This window comes from Glycine max, chromosome 5, assembly GCF_000004515.6.
Source record: "Glycine max cultivar Williams 82 chromosome 5, Glycine_max_v4.0, whole genome shotgun sequence".
NCBI classification, from domain to species: domain Eukaryota; kingdom Viridiplantae; phylum Streptophyta; class Magnoliopsida; order Fabales; family Fabaceae; genus Glycine; species Glycine max.
Window position 1 is genome coordinate 29,181,181 of NC_038241.2, and position 16,960 is coordinate 29,198,140.

General features: G+C 38.8%; 1 protein-coding gene and 1 long non-coding RNA gene across 7 annotated transcripts; one reads left to right on the forward strand and one right to left on the reverse strand.

The window, feature by feature from the left end:
• Positions 1–1,945: 1,945 nt before the first annotated feature.
• LOC121174890 (uncharacterized) lies at positions 1,946–16,368 on the reverse strand. Of its 6 annotated transcripts, none has more exons than XR_005891480.1 (8): positions 15,949–16,368; positions 15,380–15,490; positions 15,179–15,300; positions 15,002–15,080; positions 10,385–10,696; positions 9,509–10,290; positions 2,984–3,193; positions 1,946–2,311 (listed from the first exon to the last, which is right to left on the reverse strand). It is a non-coding gene; the product is annotated as an uncharacterized lncRNA (long non-coding RNA). The 6 variants fall into 6 exon arrangements; XR_005891481.1 differs by lacking the exons at positions 1,946–2,311; positions 2,984–3,193 and adding an exon at positions 8,845–9,036 and having other exon boundaries at positions 9,509–9,631; positions 9,949–10,290; positions 15,949–16,364; XR_005891477.1 differs by lacking the exons at positions 1,946–2,311; positions 2,984–3,193 and adding an exon at positions 8,845–9,036 and having other exon boundaries at positions 15,949–16,362.
• LOC100795531 (auxin efflux carrier component) lies at positions 4,994–7,623 on the forward strand. The gene is made up of 6 exons (NM_001280578.1): positions 4,994–5,513; positions 6,374–6,551; positions 6,768–6,853; positions 6,954–7,111; positions 7,392–7,468; positions 7,554–7,623. Exons 1-6 carry the CDS (start codon positions 4,994–4,996, stop codon positions 7,621–7,623), a joined length of 1,089 nt encoding a protein of 362 aa, NP_001267507.1.
• Positions 16,369–16,960: the final 592 nt, after the last annotated feature.

The following is a 16,960-nucleotide window of genomic DNA, read 5'->3' on the forward strand; positions in this document are numbered from 1 at the left end:
TGGACTTTGCGGCAGATTTCTGGCGTGAGGCTGGAAATGAAGCAGCCAAGGAGGAAGGTTGGGGGAATGTCGACGATCCTGTTCGCGAGATCCTCGAACTCCGATAGGTAATTGGTGACTATGGTTTTCTGAGTGAGCTTGCAGAGGGTTCCAATGAGATCTTCATACTAAGATGACACGAACCGGGTATGCAGCACCTAGATGAACGTCGGCCACGACGTGAATTGCGTGTTGCCGGACATCCACTGAAACCATGAGAGGGCTCGACCCTCCATGTAGAAGGAGGCAATCTACAGACGTTCGTGCTCAGGGGTCCCATGGTAATCAAAAAATTGATTCACCTTAAAAATCCAGCCAATGGGGTCCGTTCCATTGAAACGAGGAACCTCTAATTTGAGTCTGTGTTGTTGTGCAGGATTGTGGTACACGCGAGGCAGAGAAGAGGAAATGGAAGGTGTGGGGTGGGCGAGATGTTGGATAAGGTTGTCGATTTTGTGAGACAAGGACAATTGTTGAGTGGTGAGGGCTACGAGAATTTCTTCGAGCTTGGTCGAAGAGGATAACGGGGTTGGGTCAAACATGGGAGGCAATGAAAGCACCACTGATACGGGGTTGAGAAGAAAAGGGAACTGGTTTTCGAGGAACCAGGGACCTCCAAAGAAGAAGAAAAGCTCAAAAGATAATTCTCATTTCATTCATGCCTTGCTTGATTTTATTTACATATATTTATACTATTGTCTCTAACAGAATTTGGATATTTTGCAGCTCAAGGAATCAGAATTCGTTAAGTTTGTCCCCCACTACCAGGCAAGCATCAAGCAAGCTAAAATACCAAGCTAAATTCCCATCTCGCCCCTTATACATAATCTCTCAGGTACGATGGTTTAATAACTGTTCTTTTGGGCCTATTTGCTAATTGTACCCTCTGTTCTGTTGCCTCTGCATTTTCATCCTGTTCCTGAGTTGCTGCCATTGTAGTAGCTTGTTCCTCTGTTATATTAGATTGCAGTGGTTGCTCCTCCGTATCATGATTAGTGGGATGGATGCGGAAGGGATGGGATAATAGTCTTACTTATATTTATGGGCATTGTGATTTTTTGTGGGTTAACCATCATATTTTGGCGTGTTGCACTTAGACCTTAACATGTTTATGTTGTAGTTTGGTGGCAACAGGTGTTAAGTTGATTACAAGTGGGGGTAGGGGTTGGAGGTGTGTAATTGTGTGAAATGGGTATTTAAATCTCCATGCATTGGAGCCACGAAGGCATATTACATTATAGATAACATAGACTAGACATTACAGATAATAGCATACAAAAGCTAAAAAGAACTCAGCCCACCCCTTCAACTAACCGAAAGACAATGTACAGCACAGTCTCTGCTACCATTGCACGACAGTTATAAAATTCGTGCTTTCAGTTCCCTTACACATTTCAATCTTCCATTTAATCAAAGTGACACCATCCATGATAGAATATGACTGCTGAGACTAAATGTCCAAATAAAGCCCCTATCTAAGAATATTTTATCTTTCGCAGCATTAGAACCAAAAAGAACAGTCTGTTTGTACTGTGTTCTTTTAATCTGCATAAGAGCTTTTCAACCGACTCTCAAAATTTGTATCCCCCTCCCTGGCAGACTCTAGAAGAATACCAACAAGATTAGTGCATTCCTTTCTCTTAGTGCTTCCAATTTAAGCCTAGCTTTTTTGAATCGACTAACATTAATATATATATATATATATATATATATATATGTGTGTGTGTGTGTGTGTGTGACTCGCAGGAGGAAGTGGCACTCAAGCTCATGGGCTATTGTGATCAATAGTATAATTTAAGCCAATCTAATTTGTGCCGCTATCAAATATAAAACATGAAACAGTTGAGCAAATGTTTGACTATTCCATGGTTCACATGCAAATTCAAAAATATTAGGAAATAATTTCTAAACCAACCTGAATAAGATTAAGCATTTTGCGAGTCTAACAAAAGATAAGCACATGATGCCCTTTTGGGATCAAATTATCCTAAAACATAGAACATGAACTATAATATTACGCAAAAAAGTAAAAACCGGTATATAATCTGCATGACATCAGTAGTTACCAATAATGACATAATGAGGAAAATTTTGTATGACACATCTTGCTTTTCTTTAAACTTTTGTGTCTGCAACGTCTACTATGTGCACTGCCAATTTTTCTGCTACATTACCCTCTTATGGCTTTAGCATTAAGTCCATAACCTCATAAGTTTTGCTGTGCTAGTTGTTCTCTACTTAACAAAACCTCATAAGCCATAACACTACACACCTACAATACACAATTGTTTAATAACTATCACAGAACACAATCCATTACATGAAAAACAGTATAACAACCATCACAGGACACAATCCATTACGTGAACAACAATATAATAACTATCACATGACACAATCCATTACATGAACAATATAATAAAACAACCAATAACAAATTTTCTAGAAGTTAGAAACACTAGCAAGGACAAGCTTAAGCCAATAGAGATTTAAATGCTCTGAATTCTCACACAATTCAGTTCGTATAAATCATCCTAAATCCTTATTAAATTAAGCTTCTTATTTCAGAAAAGTACGTCTTTCAAAGATTACAGTTTAGGGTATTTCATGGCATCCCTAATCCAATAGGTTCATGCATAGGTGTTGGCTACCCAATCGAACCATGACCACCAAACCCACAGTAGCAGTGTAGCACCCCATTCTGAACTAAGCTCTCATCCAATCATAGTAACCTTTGTTACTAGATATGTCACTAAACACATTAACTATTATTAGAATAAAAGTTCTATCACAAGTTTAAAATGCACTCCAGACTATATCAGCCAAGATTAGAGTCAACCGAGAAGAATAGTGATTAACTTACCCACATGCTACCCCATATTTCATTATCCAAAGAGAAAGGAAAGAATACCAATAGTAAATAATAAAATAGATTAACTCATACCCGGCAACTGACAACAAATTTTACAGGTTTTCATGCCCATAGAGTGTAGCCTTCAAAGCACGCTGATCATGTCTGCCACTTGAGCTAAGGGACCATAGTCGAACAACGAACAGTACCATCTTCTCCTCCACTTGCCAATGCTTTGCTCTGTTATCCTCTTCCAATAATTTATTCGATAGGAACACCACAGGGCCATTGTGACCTCTAACCCTACAAAAAGTAGACACAATCAGCATAAAAGAATAACTTGCCTAGCTAAAGTGCATCCAAGAGAAAATTGTCAAAAGAAAATAGTTTTCCAAGGAGCAAGCGCAAGTGAACAAATTGCTGTACTTTGTTTTAAATTTGTAGAATCCTAAACATACCAGAAATACAACAAAAGGAATAGAAAATTGAATTGTAACATAAAACAACTTCGTGTATTTATTTGTTTTGCTTCCCACACATCATTATCCAACTTCTCTATCAAGAATTAAAATGGGAAAATTATAAGATTTTTCCATGGCTTTCAGTTTTCACTCTCCTTTTTCATTTCCACCTTTCCTACTGACAACACCCTAAACATGCTGGGCATTAACAGACATGGGGGACTCATACAATGCTGCTTTACTAAGCGATACCTTCCACCATATCTGGAGGTAACTAAAATATTTTTCTCCCCTTGCATTTCGCCTCCAATTACCTGCAGTTTGATTATTTCAGTTCAGATTAAGCCAATTCAATCCAAATTCCCGGGAGTTTTATATTGGCAACATTTTAACAAAATGAAAAAAGTGTAGTCCCACAATAACGATAATTCCTCCATTACTCATTATTTGTGATCCTTATGATGATAACCTTTTATGGATTTGTGTTTTGCATTCTCATAGATTAACATCTAAAGAAAGAGATGATGGCTCTTTTTGCGGCGAAAAAAATATCATTCTGAAAAGCAAATTCTCTGGTGGAAGTTGGAACACATATTCTTGCACTTTTCATCAAAATTGGGAAATTACTCTTCTTCACATTGTTCTTAACCAAGTATTCATTACTTCACCCGCAATTCACTTCTTTATTCCTCTCTGCGTTGAAAAGTTTCTTTATATATAGAAGATAAATGAAAAATAGAGTACTTGACATTAGAAAGAAAAAAATTAAGCTATCACGATTTTCCAATCGATCTAACTAGGATTTATGAACTTTGGTCAGCATGCTATTGTAACTCTTTACATATATGTAAGTCTCCTTCGCTAAAGAATCTATGAATCCAAAGACAAGTCATGATCAAAATCAGAATCTATCTTCTTTAGCTCGTGTGAACATAAATGCCTTCACTTTTGTTTATTGATTATTATTCTTTTTTATTGTACAATTATAAAATCACGATATCCCGAAAAAATCAATTAGATTCTCTATACAGCAGGGACATAAACAGAGATTTATGCCGCATCACAAACATGTAGTTATCAGTTTCAGGGTATATGGAATTTATTTGTTACAAATTGCAAAAAAGCCAAAGTAGTAATTTCAAATATTTAGCAGTAGCAGCACGTCCATGAGGAACACGGTGGAGAACGCATGCATGCCGTGTGATGGAGCAGCAACGACACTAGAGAATCGCCCAATGGAGTCATTATCATTGCGAAATTATTCTCTTCAGATGTAAATCACAATCACTGCTGTGGATTGTGGTGCAGTCAGTGGCATGGAGAAGAAGTAATCGTAACAAGAAATGGCAGATGCCTCGATACTGTACTGCCCCTAAATTTTAGGGAATAAAAAAGCTTTTATTTTCTTTTATTGTTTTGGTTCAGAAAAGCATGAGGCCATTAGGGGAAGAATAGAGAAAAGGCTGATAGGTCACTGAAGAAGCATCTTGTAAAATAGATTATTCTATGCTACTCCTAGTGAAATTATTCTATCCTAGTAATTGAAAATTCAGCAAAGTAACCTAAAAAGCATGTAGGATAGCATATTATAAGTTGTAGATCATGTCCTAAATCTTTCAACAACAGTTAGTAAATAGGCATCATGATTTCCTTAGCAGATGTCTATCATGTAGTCACTGCCACTGTTCCATTATATGTCACCATGTTTCTAGCCTACATCTCTGTGAAATGGTGGAAGCTCTTCACACCGGAACAATGTTCAGGCATAAACAAATTTGTGGCCAATTTCTCAGTCCCAATTTTGTCATTCCAAGTCATTTCTTCCAATAACATTTACAAGATGAGCCTCAAACTCGTATATGCCGACGTTGTTCAGAAATTGCTTGCATTTTTAGTCTTCACGGCAATCATTAGGATCAAGGACAGGGGGGGTTTGAAGTGGATCATAACTGGTCTCTCACTATCAACACTTCCCAACACTTTGATCCTAGGAATCCCACTCATGAAGGCTATGTATAGGGATGAAGCTTCTCTTCTCCTACCCCAGATTATCTTCCTTCAGAGCATGGTGTGGTACAATTTGTTATTGTTTCTTCATGAGCTAGATGCAGCAATTCCTGCAAGGACCATGCCTGTTGTTGCACCACCATCACAAGACACGGGTTAGTTTAGATTTTGTTGATTTGCATGATATGGAGAAAGAGAGATATAAGGGGTGGTGTATGGTATGATAAGAGTGGAATAAAAAAAAGTGGGAAATAAGGGCTTGAAAAACGAATAGGTACTTGAACAAATATTATATATATATATAGCTATTGATAAATTCTTCGTTTTTCTCCTTCCAATTTTCTTGCATACCTAGCACATCCTAATCCAAAACTAATTTTGATTTGCTTGATATTTGATATTTTATAACCTTTCTTCATTTTTAAATTACGTATTTATAAATTATTCTTTTTCAGTCAACTGAAGTAATCTATGACAATCAAAGTGGGGCCAGAACCTATTTTAAATTTCTCTTTGTTTTTTCTATTCTTTTCTTTCTTTCTCACTTCAATCAGATTCCATTTGAATACTTATTCCTCTAAAATGTAATTAAAGTTGATAAATTATCTTATTGTCGACACATCAAATTAGTTAAACTGAATTCTATCACTGAAATGACCAAGCTTCTTGTTAGTAGTATCCTCTCCATTGCATATAATCTGTCTCTTCAAATATTTTAGTTTGTCTAAAAATATTTCATTCATTGGTATTTCACTTCAATACTCAAATAGTTCGTAACTAAATTTTAACTCTTTTAATAAGAGTATTTGTGTTAAAGAAAATTATTTCATCATTGTAATTGGGGCTTAAGATGTGTATACTATCTTAAAAGACAAATGAAATGACAACATAGAGGGAGTATATAATATCAAAACTGTCCCATAAAAAAAATTGTTATGGTTGTAAGTACATTACTTTTTATGCGATGGAAGTGGTGTTATTTATATGTTCTTCCACTCTTACTTTCTGCTTAAAGGAGACTCTGAGACTTCTCTGGAGATACAATCAAAAGAAGAAGAAGAAGAAGCAGAACACAGAACGCAGAGTAAAACGAGAATGTTGCTCATTCTTATGAAAGTGGGGAATAAATTAATCATTAATCCTAATACCTATGCAACTTTCATAGGTCTTATTTGGGCAAGCATACACTTCAGGTATGAAAACTAAATGTCACATCAAATTTGTTTACCTCACTCAAGTCATGGCTAGAAATCATTATAATAACTACCTTAAAAGTTATAACAATGATTTCTGATTGATTGGTGGTGTAATTTTTTTTAACATTGGCATTAAACTCTTTTTAGTTTACATATCATATTACCATAGGGGAGAAATAAGGATAAATGGATAATTAGATAAACCTATTGCAGGTGGGGAGTAGATATGCCAGATGTTGTTAATCAGTCAATAGAAATATTGGCCAGTGGAGGTCTAGGCATGGCAACTTTCAGCTTAGGTAAGAGAATGGATCAATTGTTTCCTGTTAGGAACTAATGAAATGATAAATCAAGAGTTGGAAAGCCTTGTTCACTATTTCTTGAGTGAATTTTAAACAGGTCTATTTATGGCATCAAGCAACAGAATCATAGTATGTGGGCCAAGGATGACACTGGTGGCAATGGGCCTAAAATTTCTTGCCGGGCCTGCCATAATGGCTGTAGCCTCCATTGTGATTGGATTAAGAGATAGAATGCTCAAAGTGGCAATTATTCAGGTGACAATTTCTTTCTTTTTTGTACTCTTTTTTGGGACCAAATTTTCAATAATCTTATTATGGTACTACTACTTACTCCTTTTTGACCGTTAAAACTCTTAATTGATTAGAATAGTCTTTTCTTATTTTTATCTAAAAAAAAATTTAAGAAAATAATCACAAATGCCAAGTGTCATGATTTTAATGGAAGGATAACAAACTACTAAAATACTGACTTTTTTTCCCTTTTCAGATTATGGAAAGGTACTTGAAATTTAATTATATGTTTTTGTATGTGCAGGCAGCTCTACCACAAGGAATTGTTCCTTTTGTTTTTGCTAGAGAGTATAATGTCAATCCAGGCATTTTAAGCACTGGGTCAGTAAAACTTTTTAGCATCTCTCTGATAAACCTTTGTGTATAGCCTAACTAAGATTAAATGTTGTTGTTGTTTTGGTCTCAGGGTCTTGCTAGGAATGCTCATGGCCTTGCCTGTGGCATTGACCTACTATCTCCTCTTATCACTCTATTGATACACTATGTTAAATATATACCAGAAACAATGACAAAAGGGTTGCATTGGTGTAAAACTAACAGTTTACATAGTTGTATGTTGTTGGTATTAATATAGTTAGAAAATGAAAAACAAATATATTTATAACAAATTGCATAAGTAGAGAACAGCATATTTTGCAGCCGATGATCCAAGAGAGAAATAAATCATACCATGCTTTCATCATCTTACAAATTCAAAATACCTAGAAATTAAGTATAATGCCATTAAGGTTCTGATTTGTTTGAATTGGATGGCTGTGACTTGTCTAAAGTGGGCTGCTGATGTGTCCGAAGTGGACCATTGACTTAGGAATATGCTTTGGTGAGTGTTGACTAGCGAGCGTTTATTGGACTTGTTTGAGTTCACTTGAGGTTGGTTGATGCTCAAGTGCAGCAGTTGAGACAGTGAAAAATGAGTGGATGCTTGCAAAAAACACTATGACGATCAAGTCCGTAAGTAATCTACCAAAGTGACGATGTGTGTTAAATGCTTATGTGCAACATTAACTTGATGGAATATATAGGAGTCAGAAATGAGTTGGATTCCCTAGCACAAGCCCAAGGCCTTGTGTGGGTAATAATATTTTGTTTTGGTGTAGCAACATGTAACTCTATTCTTAATTGAAGTGTAATTCACCGTTTATGAATGTATTTTAGTTTTCCTCTTACTAGTGTTCACTAGGTGTTAACCTCAGTCAACACTTGTGATTTTCAGCTATCGTGACATTTTAGCCTAGTGTGGTCACTATATGGATCGAGCTCAATCTGTAGTACGTTCAGAGTATCTCTATGAAATAAAAAATCACAGAATCCAACCCATTAATACAAGAATTAATAAAAATATGAATTTATCACAACTTTATTGAACACTAAAGTCCCAGTTACATTAAATAACATGAAAATAACATGATCAGCCCAAATCATTAAAAATGAAATGATATAAATAATAAAAAAAATCCCACCTAAAGTTCAACATGAGCATGCTTGTAAAATTCTCAAGTTAGCTCTTAATCTCTTAGTAGTTTAAGATCCCAGGACACTTGAATCAGTTACATTAAATGTGTTACTATTTACAACAACAAAGCCCTTCCCGCAAAGTGGGACACAAAACGTATGTCCATGTCATGAAGATCAACAGAATTTTATGCTGGTCATTGACAAATCACAAATGTGTTAGTGTTAACAAATTCTAAAGCTGGTAAAATTCTAAAGTTCAACATGAGCATGCTTGTAAAATTCTCAAGTTAGCTCTTAATCTCTTAGTAGTTTAAGATCCCAGGACACTTGAATCAGTTACATTAAATGTGTTACTATTTACAACAACAAAGCCCTTCCCGCAAAGTGGGACACAAAACGTATGTCCATGTCATGAAGATCAACAGAATTTTATGCTGGTCATTGACAAATCACAAATGTGTTAGTGTTAACAAATTCTAAAGCTGGTTTTAACAAATAGGACGTTCAATCAGTTGAATCACTGCCAGCTAATCAGGCAATACATACAAGTGAAAATTATAAGAATCCTTAGTATTCAATTTAAACAATCATGCATCCCAAAGTTATAGTAGATCCATAAGGAGAGATACAAATCAACAAAAAGTAAATGCAAATGAATCTTTATACAATAGCCATCCCTTCGATACAAGAATTAGAATAAAAGTTTGATCACAAGTTTAAAATGCCCAGACATAGCATAACTACCCACACAAAACCTTATCAGCCAAAATTAAAGTCAAGAGAGAAAAGAATATTGTGATTAATTTACCCACATGCTACCCCATATTTCATTATCCAAACATGATACCAGGAAAAGGAAAGTATAGTATCAGACTATCGGTAATACTAAAATAGATTAACTCATACCCGGCAACTGAGATCAAATTTACAGGTTTTTCATGCCCACAGAGTGTAGCCTTCAAAGCACGATGTCCTCATTTGCCACTTGAGCCAAGGGACCATAGTCAAACGGTACCATCTTTTCCTCCACTTGCCAATACATAAAAGAAAAGATGAAAACAAAGTCAGCATAAAAATAGGAACAAAATAAAGAACAACTTGCCTTGATAGCGTCAAGGTTCATCTTGCTAAAGTGCATCCAAGCGAAATTTGTCAAAAGAAAATACTGTTTCCAAGGAGCAAGCACAAGTGAACAAATTGATGTACCTTTTTTTTTTTTGCTAGAATCCTGAACATACTAGAATACAGCACAAGGAATAGAAAATTGAATCGTAGCATAAAACAACTTCAAGTATTTGTCTATTTATTTTACTTTTGATCGCAAAATAAAAGAGGGATAAACATACTTCGCACACATATCATTATCCAACCTCTCTATCAAGCATTAAAATGGGGAAATTATAATATTTCCATCACTTTCAGTTTTCACTCTCCTTTCTCCTTTCCACATTTCCTAATAAGAACACCTGATACGAACACAGAAGCTCAAGCACAAGAGGGCAGTAACGACATAGCAACAGCAAAGAAGGAATTCGCAGATGAGGTGGTGCCAAAAGAAGCAAAGCCCAAACAGAGGATCAAGAAGCCCACTTATTTGAATGACTTCGTCTGAGGATAGCGACAAAGGAAATGGAATTGCCAGCTCATCTTCAAATCTTCCACAAATCTTCCTGCTTGATGCTGCCTACCTGAGGAAGCAGCCATAACAAATTGGTTATTGTAATATTCCTAGGATTATTCCATTTCTAGAAGATTATTCCATTCCTAGGATTTTATAAATACCTGTAAATAACAAAAGCAAAGATATGAAAAAGCTGGAAATTCCTCTGACTCTGTTCTTCTCTAATTCTCCTTATTCTCTAGAGGTGCTGGTCCTCCTAAGCCAGTCATTCCCTAACATTGGTGCTCTCGTTTCGTGCCTCCATGTCTGGTCCCTCTCCGCATGATACCACCTCGGGTAACCTTGAGGCCATCCTTACCCGCCTCACTGACACCATGCAAACCATGAATCTGAAACTCGATGAACTCCTCCACCGTCCTTCCCCATTTTCTTCCCCTCAACCACAACCCGACCATTCCCTGTTCCTTCCGTCCCTGCAACACACCACAAAATGAAGTTAGAAGTTCCGCGTTTTGATGGCACAGAGCCTCTCGACTGGATTTTCAAAATTAATCAATATTTCGAATACCATGGCACCCCTGACCGCGACCGCCTCACCATAGCCTCCTTTTACATGGAAGGCAGGGTGCTTGCTTGGTTCCAATGGATGTCAAGCAATGCCCAGTTCACTTCATGGCCATGGTTTTTACAAGCTTTGCAGACCCGTTTTGCTCCGTCACAATAAGAAGACCCAACAGGTGCCTTATTTAAGCTAACGTAGAAAGGATCAGTGAGTCAATACCTGTCAGAGTTTGAAGACCTCACGAATCGAATTATCGGGCTGCCATCTCCTTTCCTCCTAAGTTGCTTCATCTCCGGCCTTACTTCGGAGATTCGCAGGGAGGTCCAAGCCAACCAACCTCTCACTTTGGTTCAGGCCGCGGGCCTCGCAAAACTCCAGGAAGAAAAGCTCATCGATAGCCGGAACCCTCCGCGAGCTAGAGCGCCACCACTAGCTCCAAATCTCATTCGCGCCAACAACCCAAATGCTGACGTTCACGCCCTTCTTCCGCCGTTACTACCAGCTCCGCCTCGCCCACCACAACCTGTGATGAAGCGTCTCACCCCGGAGGAGATAACCTTACGCCAAGAACATGGGTTATGCTTCACCTGCGACGAGCGATATCATCAGGGCCATCACTGCGCCGCTAGGGCTTTCCTCCTTGTGACTGAAGAAGAGGAGCCAACTGACCCTAAAATAGATGCAAATGACCCACCCCCCGACCCACCAGATGAACCTGACCCATACCCAGCCCAAATAAGTCTTAATTCATTATCAGACCACTTGGCACCCGAGGCACTACGCTTAGTGGGAATCATGGCCAACCACCGCGTGGTGTTGCTCGTTGACGGTGACAACACCCATAACTTTATGCAACCCACCCTCGTGACTCAGCTGGGCCTTCCCTGCCGGAGCACTCGCCGCTACGTGTCATGGTTGGTAATGGCCAACATTTGGACTGCTCTTGTATCTGTGAAGGGGTATCTATTCAAATTCAAGATGTCCACTTCACCATGGACTTGCACGTCTTACCCATTGTCGGCGCCAACGTCGTCTTGGGCGTCCAATGGCTTAAGACTTTAGGTCCCATTCTCACAGATTATGGCTCTCTACGCTTGCAATTCTTCTATCAGGACCGCTTGATTGAATTGAAAGGGGACAGCACAACTGATTCAGGCCTCATCACCCACCACCAACTCCGGTGGCTCTATCGGACACAAACCCAAGCTTCTTATTTTCATATTGCGATGCTCTCTGATAATTGGGATCCTCCTCCACACCAGGCCCTGCCCCAGACAATTCAAGCATTGCTTGAACGTTTTTCCTTCCTGTTTCAGAGTCCACACGGGCTCCCTCCAACCAGAGACATAGATCATCATATCCATCTGCTACCACAATCCAATCCTGTCAATGTGCGCCCCTACCAGTACCCGCACTACCAGAAGCAGGAAATCGAGCAGCAGGTAGATGATATGCTCCAGAAAGGATTAATATGACCCAGCACGAGTCCTTTTTTGTCGCCGGTCCTCCTTGTGCGCAAACAGGATGGGACGTGGCGCTTCTGCGTGGACTATAGGGCCCTGAACATCGTCACCGTCCGGGATAGATTCCCTATTCCAACAATTGATGAGTTATTGGACGAGTTAGGAGGAGCGCAATATTTTTCAAAGCTTGATTTGTTGCAGGGTTACCACCAGATCCGCATGCATGACTCTGACATACCCAAGACCGCCTTCAGAACCCACCATGGACATTACGAGTTTAAAGTAATGTCATTTGGGCTCTGTAATGCTCCATCCTCTTTCCAGGCCACCATGAACAGTATATTTCGGCAGCATCTTCGCCAGTTCATCATCATCTTCTTCGATGATATCTTAGTTTATAGAACCTCACTTGAAGCTCATCTCCAGCACCTGGCAACAGCGTTCCAGGTCCTTCTTGACAATCATTTTGTTTTAAAATTCTCTAAATGTTTTTTCGCGCAGACACAGGTGGAGTATCTTGGCCACGTGGTATCGCAGAAGGGTGTGGAACCAGTAGCTTCGAAGGTCAAAGCCATTCAACAATGGCTGACACCACGGTCAACGAAGGCTATAAAAAGCTTCCTGGGACTCGCGGGTTTTTATCAGAGATTCATCTAAAATTACGCCACGATTGTTGCCCCTTTGGTCAAACTTACCACCAGGGATCCTTTTGCTTGGACTCCTCAAGACCAGTTGGCCTTCGAACAACTGAAAACAACTTTCTCCACAGCCCCGGTTCTTGCATTGCCTGACTTCAAGCTGCCTTTCACTGAAAACAGCAGTCCTCACCCAAAAAGGCCATCCTGTTGCGTTTTTCAGCAAACCGTTCACGCCTAAGCTCATTGGTGCCTCGACATATGTCCGCGAATTATTTGCGATTACCACGGCGGTCAAATAGTGGCGTCAATATCTCTTGGGTCAGCGCTTCACCATAATCACAGATCATCGAAGTCTCAAAGAATTACTGACTCAAGTAATTCAAACACCTGCACAGCACAAATACTTGGCTCGCTTGATGGGGTATGATTATGTCATCCAATACCGCTCAGGTCACCACAACCAGGTCGCTGATGCTCTATCCCGGCAGCCGAAACATGAGCCCTCGCAGTGTATGATTCTCTCTGTCCCTTCTCTAACCTTCTTGGAAGAACTACGTCATCAATTGGAGGATCACCCAGAATATCGCCGCCGCCGGCAAGAGATTATGGAAGCTCCAACCAACCACCCTACTTTCTCGGTGTCGATGGATTTGGTGTTGACCGAGGGGCATATTTGGTTACCTCGAGGAATCCCAATTGCGTCAACACTGCTTAAGGAGTATCACACCACCCCAGTGGGGGGGGGGCATGCTGGAGTCGCAAAAACAATGGCCAGGATTTCGGAAAACTTCACTTGGTCGGGTCTTCGAGAAGATGTAAAGCAATTTGTGGCCAATTGTATTGAATGCCAAGTTACAAAGTATGAGATGCAGAAGGTGGCAGGGCTGTTGTGCCCCCTTCCGGTACCACATCGACCATGGGAAGATCTTTCTTTAGATTTTATCGTAGGCTTGCCAGCATACCATGGCAACACCACAATCCTCGTGGTGGTGGACCGTTTTTCAAAGGGAATTCATTTGGGCATGTTACCGGCATCCCACACAGCACACATGGTGGCATCGTTATTCATCGATATGGTGGTCAAGATACATGGAGTTCCTCGCAATTTGGTTTTTGACAGGGACCCCCTTTTCATTAGCAAATTCTGGCAAGAGCTTTTCAAGGCCAGTGGAACCCATTTGCGAATGAACTCTGCTTACCATCCTCAAAGTGATGGTCAAACAGAAGTGTTGAACAGGATTGTTGAACAGTATCTAAGGGCCTCGTCCACCGACGACCGAACCAGTGGGGCAAGCTTCTACCTTGGATCGAATGGTCACATAACACCTCTTGGAACGCCGGCACAGGCACAACTCCTTATGAGGTGACGTTTGGAAGAAAGCCATTTAACTTTCCAGAGTATATCAAAGGAACATCTAACATCGAAGCATTGAATGCTTATTGACTGAAAAAGATGCCACTTTCCAAACGATTCGCAAAAAGCTTCTTAAAGCACAGGAAGCTATGAAAAAGTAGGCCGATAGCAAGAGGCGCAACAGGCAATACCAGATAGGTGATTGGGTCTTGCTCCGGCTTCGTCCTCTCCACCAGACATCAGCCAAAGGGCCTCAAATAGCTTCTGGTAAACTCGCAAAACGATTCTATGGACCCTTCCAGGTAATAGATCGCATTGGCATTATGGCCTACAAACTGAAATTGCCGGAAACAGCTAAAATCCACCCTGTGTTCCATTGCTCTAAACTTAAACCTTTTCGAGGAATTCCAGAGCAGCAAACAGAACTGAAGTTGCCATCAACATTTCTCAACGATCAACCGCTGGTGTACCCTTTGGCTATCTTGGATTTTCGTAAAGCTTCAGAAGAAGGAGCTTGGGAGGTGCTGGTTTAGTGGCAAGGTCTCTCTCCCGATGAGACCTCTTGGAAAGATTGGACGCAGTTACAACAAGATTATCACCTTGAGGACAAGGTGATCTTACAAGGGCCGAAGAGTGATACGAACACAGAAGCTCAAGCACAAGAGGACAGTAACGACATAGCAACAACAGAGAAGGAATTCGCAAATGAGGTGGTGCCAAAAGAAGCAAAGCCCAAACGAAGGATCAAGAAGCTCACTTACTTGAATGACTTCGTCTGAGGATAGCGACAAAGGAAATGGAATTGCCAGCTCATCTTCAAATCTTCTTGCTTGATGCTTCCTACCAGAGGAAGCAGCCATAACAAATTGGTTATTGTAATATTCCTAGGATTATTCCATTTCTAGAAGATTATTCCATTCCTAGGATTTTATAAATACCTGTAAATAACAAAAGCAGAGATATGAAAAAGCTGGAAATTCCTCTGACTCTGTTCTTCTCTAATTCTCCTTATTCTCTGGAGGTGTTGGTCCTCCTAAGCCAGTCATTCCCTAACAAGACCCTAAAATGAGCAATAACAGGATTAAGAATGTGTACATGGGCATGGGCGACTGAAACAATTTTACTTATCTAATCAATACCTTCCACCACAGACAATGGAGTGATCGCAGCTGGAGGTAACTAAAACCTTTTGCTCCCCTTGCATATCACCTTGAAATACTGAAGTCATTTCATTAAGGGGAAACAACCACCTGCAGTTTGATTATTTTAGTTGAGATTAAGCGAATTCACCCCGAGTTCCATGTAGTTTAAGTTTCTAGGTGGAAAAGATATTCAACTTGGGAACCCAAAATAACAGATTATAATTCTAGGAATGTTGTACTAGCTAGGGAACAAATACAGCTAATTCACCACCACCAACAAAGACCTTATCCGACTAGGTAAGATCAGTTGCATGAAGATCAAATTCTAAGAGATACTGGGAGATTCCCCTTAACAATTTTGTCCAGTGTCCTTATTGGTTTTTACAACTACACAAGTCTCCTTCACTCAAAAATATTCTAAGGATACTTTTGGAAGTGAAAAAAAAAGGAAATATAATTTCTTTTCATTTTAAATTTGAAAGACTTTTACCAAAATCAATTTTTTTAAGATTGAAGAATCAAATTTGCTACATACTACTAATCTTTATAATTATAATAATAGAAACCTGTGAGTTTCTGGAGAAGCAAGCGTGTGCATCAAAGTCGAGAAACTTGAACCCTCCCTGTGAAGTTTAAATTCGATTCAGTAACAGAGAGAGAAAGAGGGATGTTGATTGGTGACCTTAAGAAGCGTTGCCAAATGGAATTGGAATAGACGAGGCGTTTCAGAACGGATGATGTCATCGCCAAATTGCAAACGTAGCTGAAGCAGTTGGCTATGGAGTCTTCGTTTGTTACAATTTTTTTGACAGATTTATTTTTACTTTCCTTTATGTTTCTTTCAGCTTTTTAAAATAATTAGAAGCTAAAAATAATCTTAAATTGTTTTTTTATCTGTAACAATAGATAATAACTTCCTCGTTCTCCTCACCCATTAGTCTGACAAGAATTTTTCAACTCCACTCCTCCTACTTTTCTACTTTTCCTGCTCGTATGTCACCGTTAACATGATTATTTTCTTTAGATTTTTTCTATTTTCCAAATTTAAGATTTTATCTTTTGATACAAACTTGATAAATTCCTTGCTTCCATTACGTGACCGTAGTCACAGTCACATTGTCATGCTTCATAACTGTCTTATTTTTAGTTTCTTTCCCTTTCTTTTTTTTTCGAAAACATAATTTTTAAAATTACCCAAATAAATATTGATATTCATAACATCCAAACTTAATTGGATCACTAAATTCGTCTAATCCAATAAATTTTCATTATCATAAAATTAAAATAATTATATACACAAATGACTTTATAATCACTAATGTATTCTCTTTCTGATTATCTCTCATCTCCAAGTCTACAATACACATTTTATCTTTATATTTTATATATCTTCAACCCACAACATCTTTGTCAAAATTTAACTCATTGAAGAAAAGTATTTTTAATTTGTTGAAGGACACTTGTGTTTCCAATAATTATGTGATTGCAAATCATTGAAGATATCAATTTAATAATATTATGCGAGTGCTCACTATTTTTTTAAAAAAATATATTCATTAATCAGTTATTTTTTCTCTT

What these genes read in the sequence shown, in the direction of transcription:
- LOC100795531 (NM_001280578.1), top strand. Translation starts at nt 4,994, where the DNA reads ATGATTTCCTTAGCAGATGTCTATCATGTAGTCACTGCCACTGTTCCA. An exon ending in ACCACCATCACAAGACACGG is followed by an intron (nt 5,514 to 6,373) that starts GTTAGTTTAGAT and finishes TTCTGCTTAAAG; the next exon opens with GAGACTCTGAGACTTCTCTG. An exon ending in TCAAAGTGGCAATTATTCAG is followed by an intron (nt 7,112 to 7,391) that starts GTGACAATTTCT and finishes TTGTATGTGCAG; the next exon opens with GCAGCTCTACCACAAGGAAT.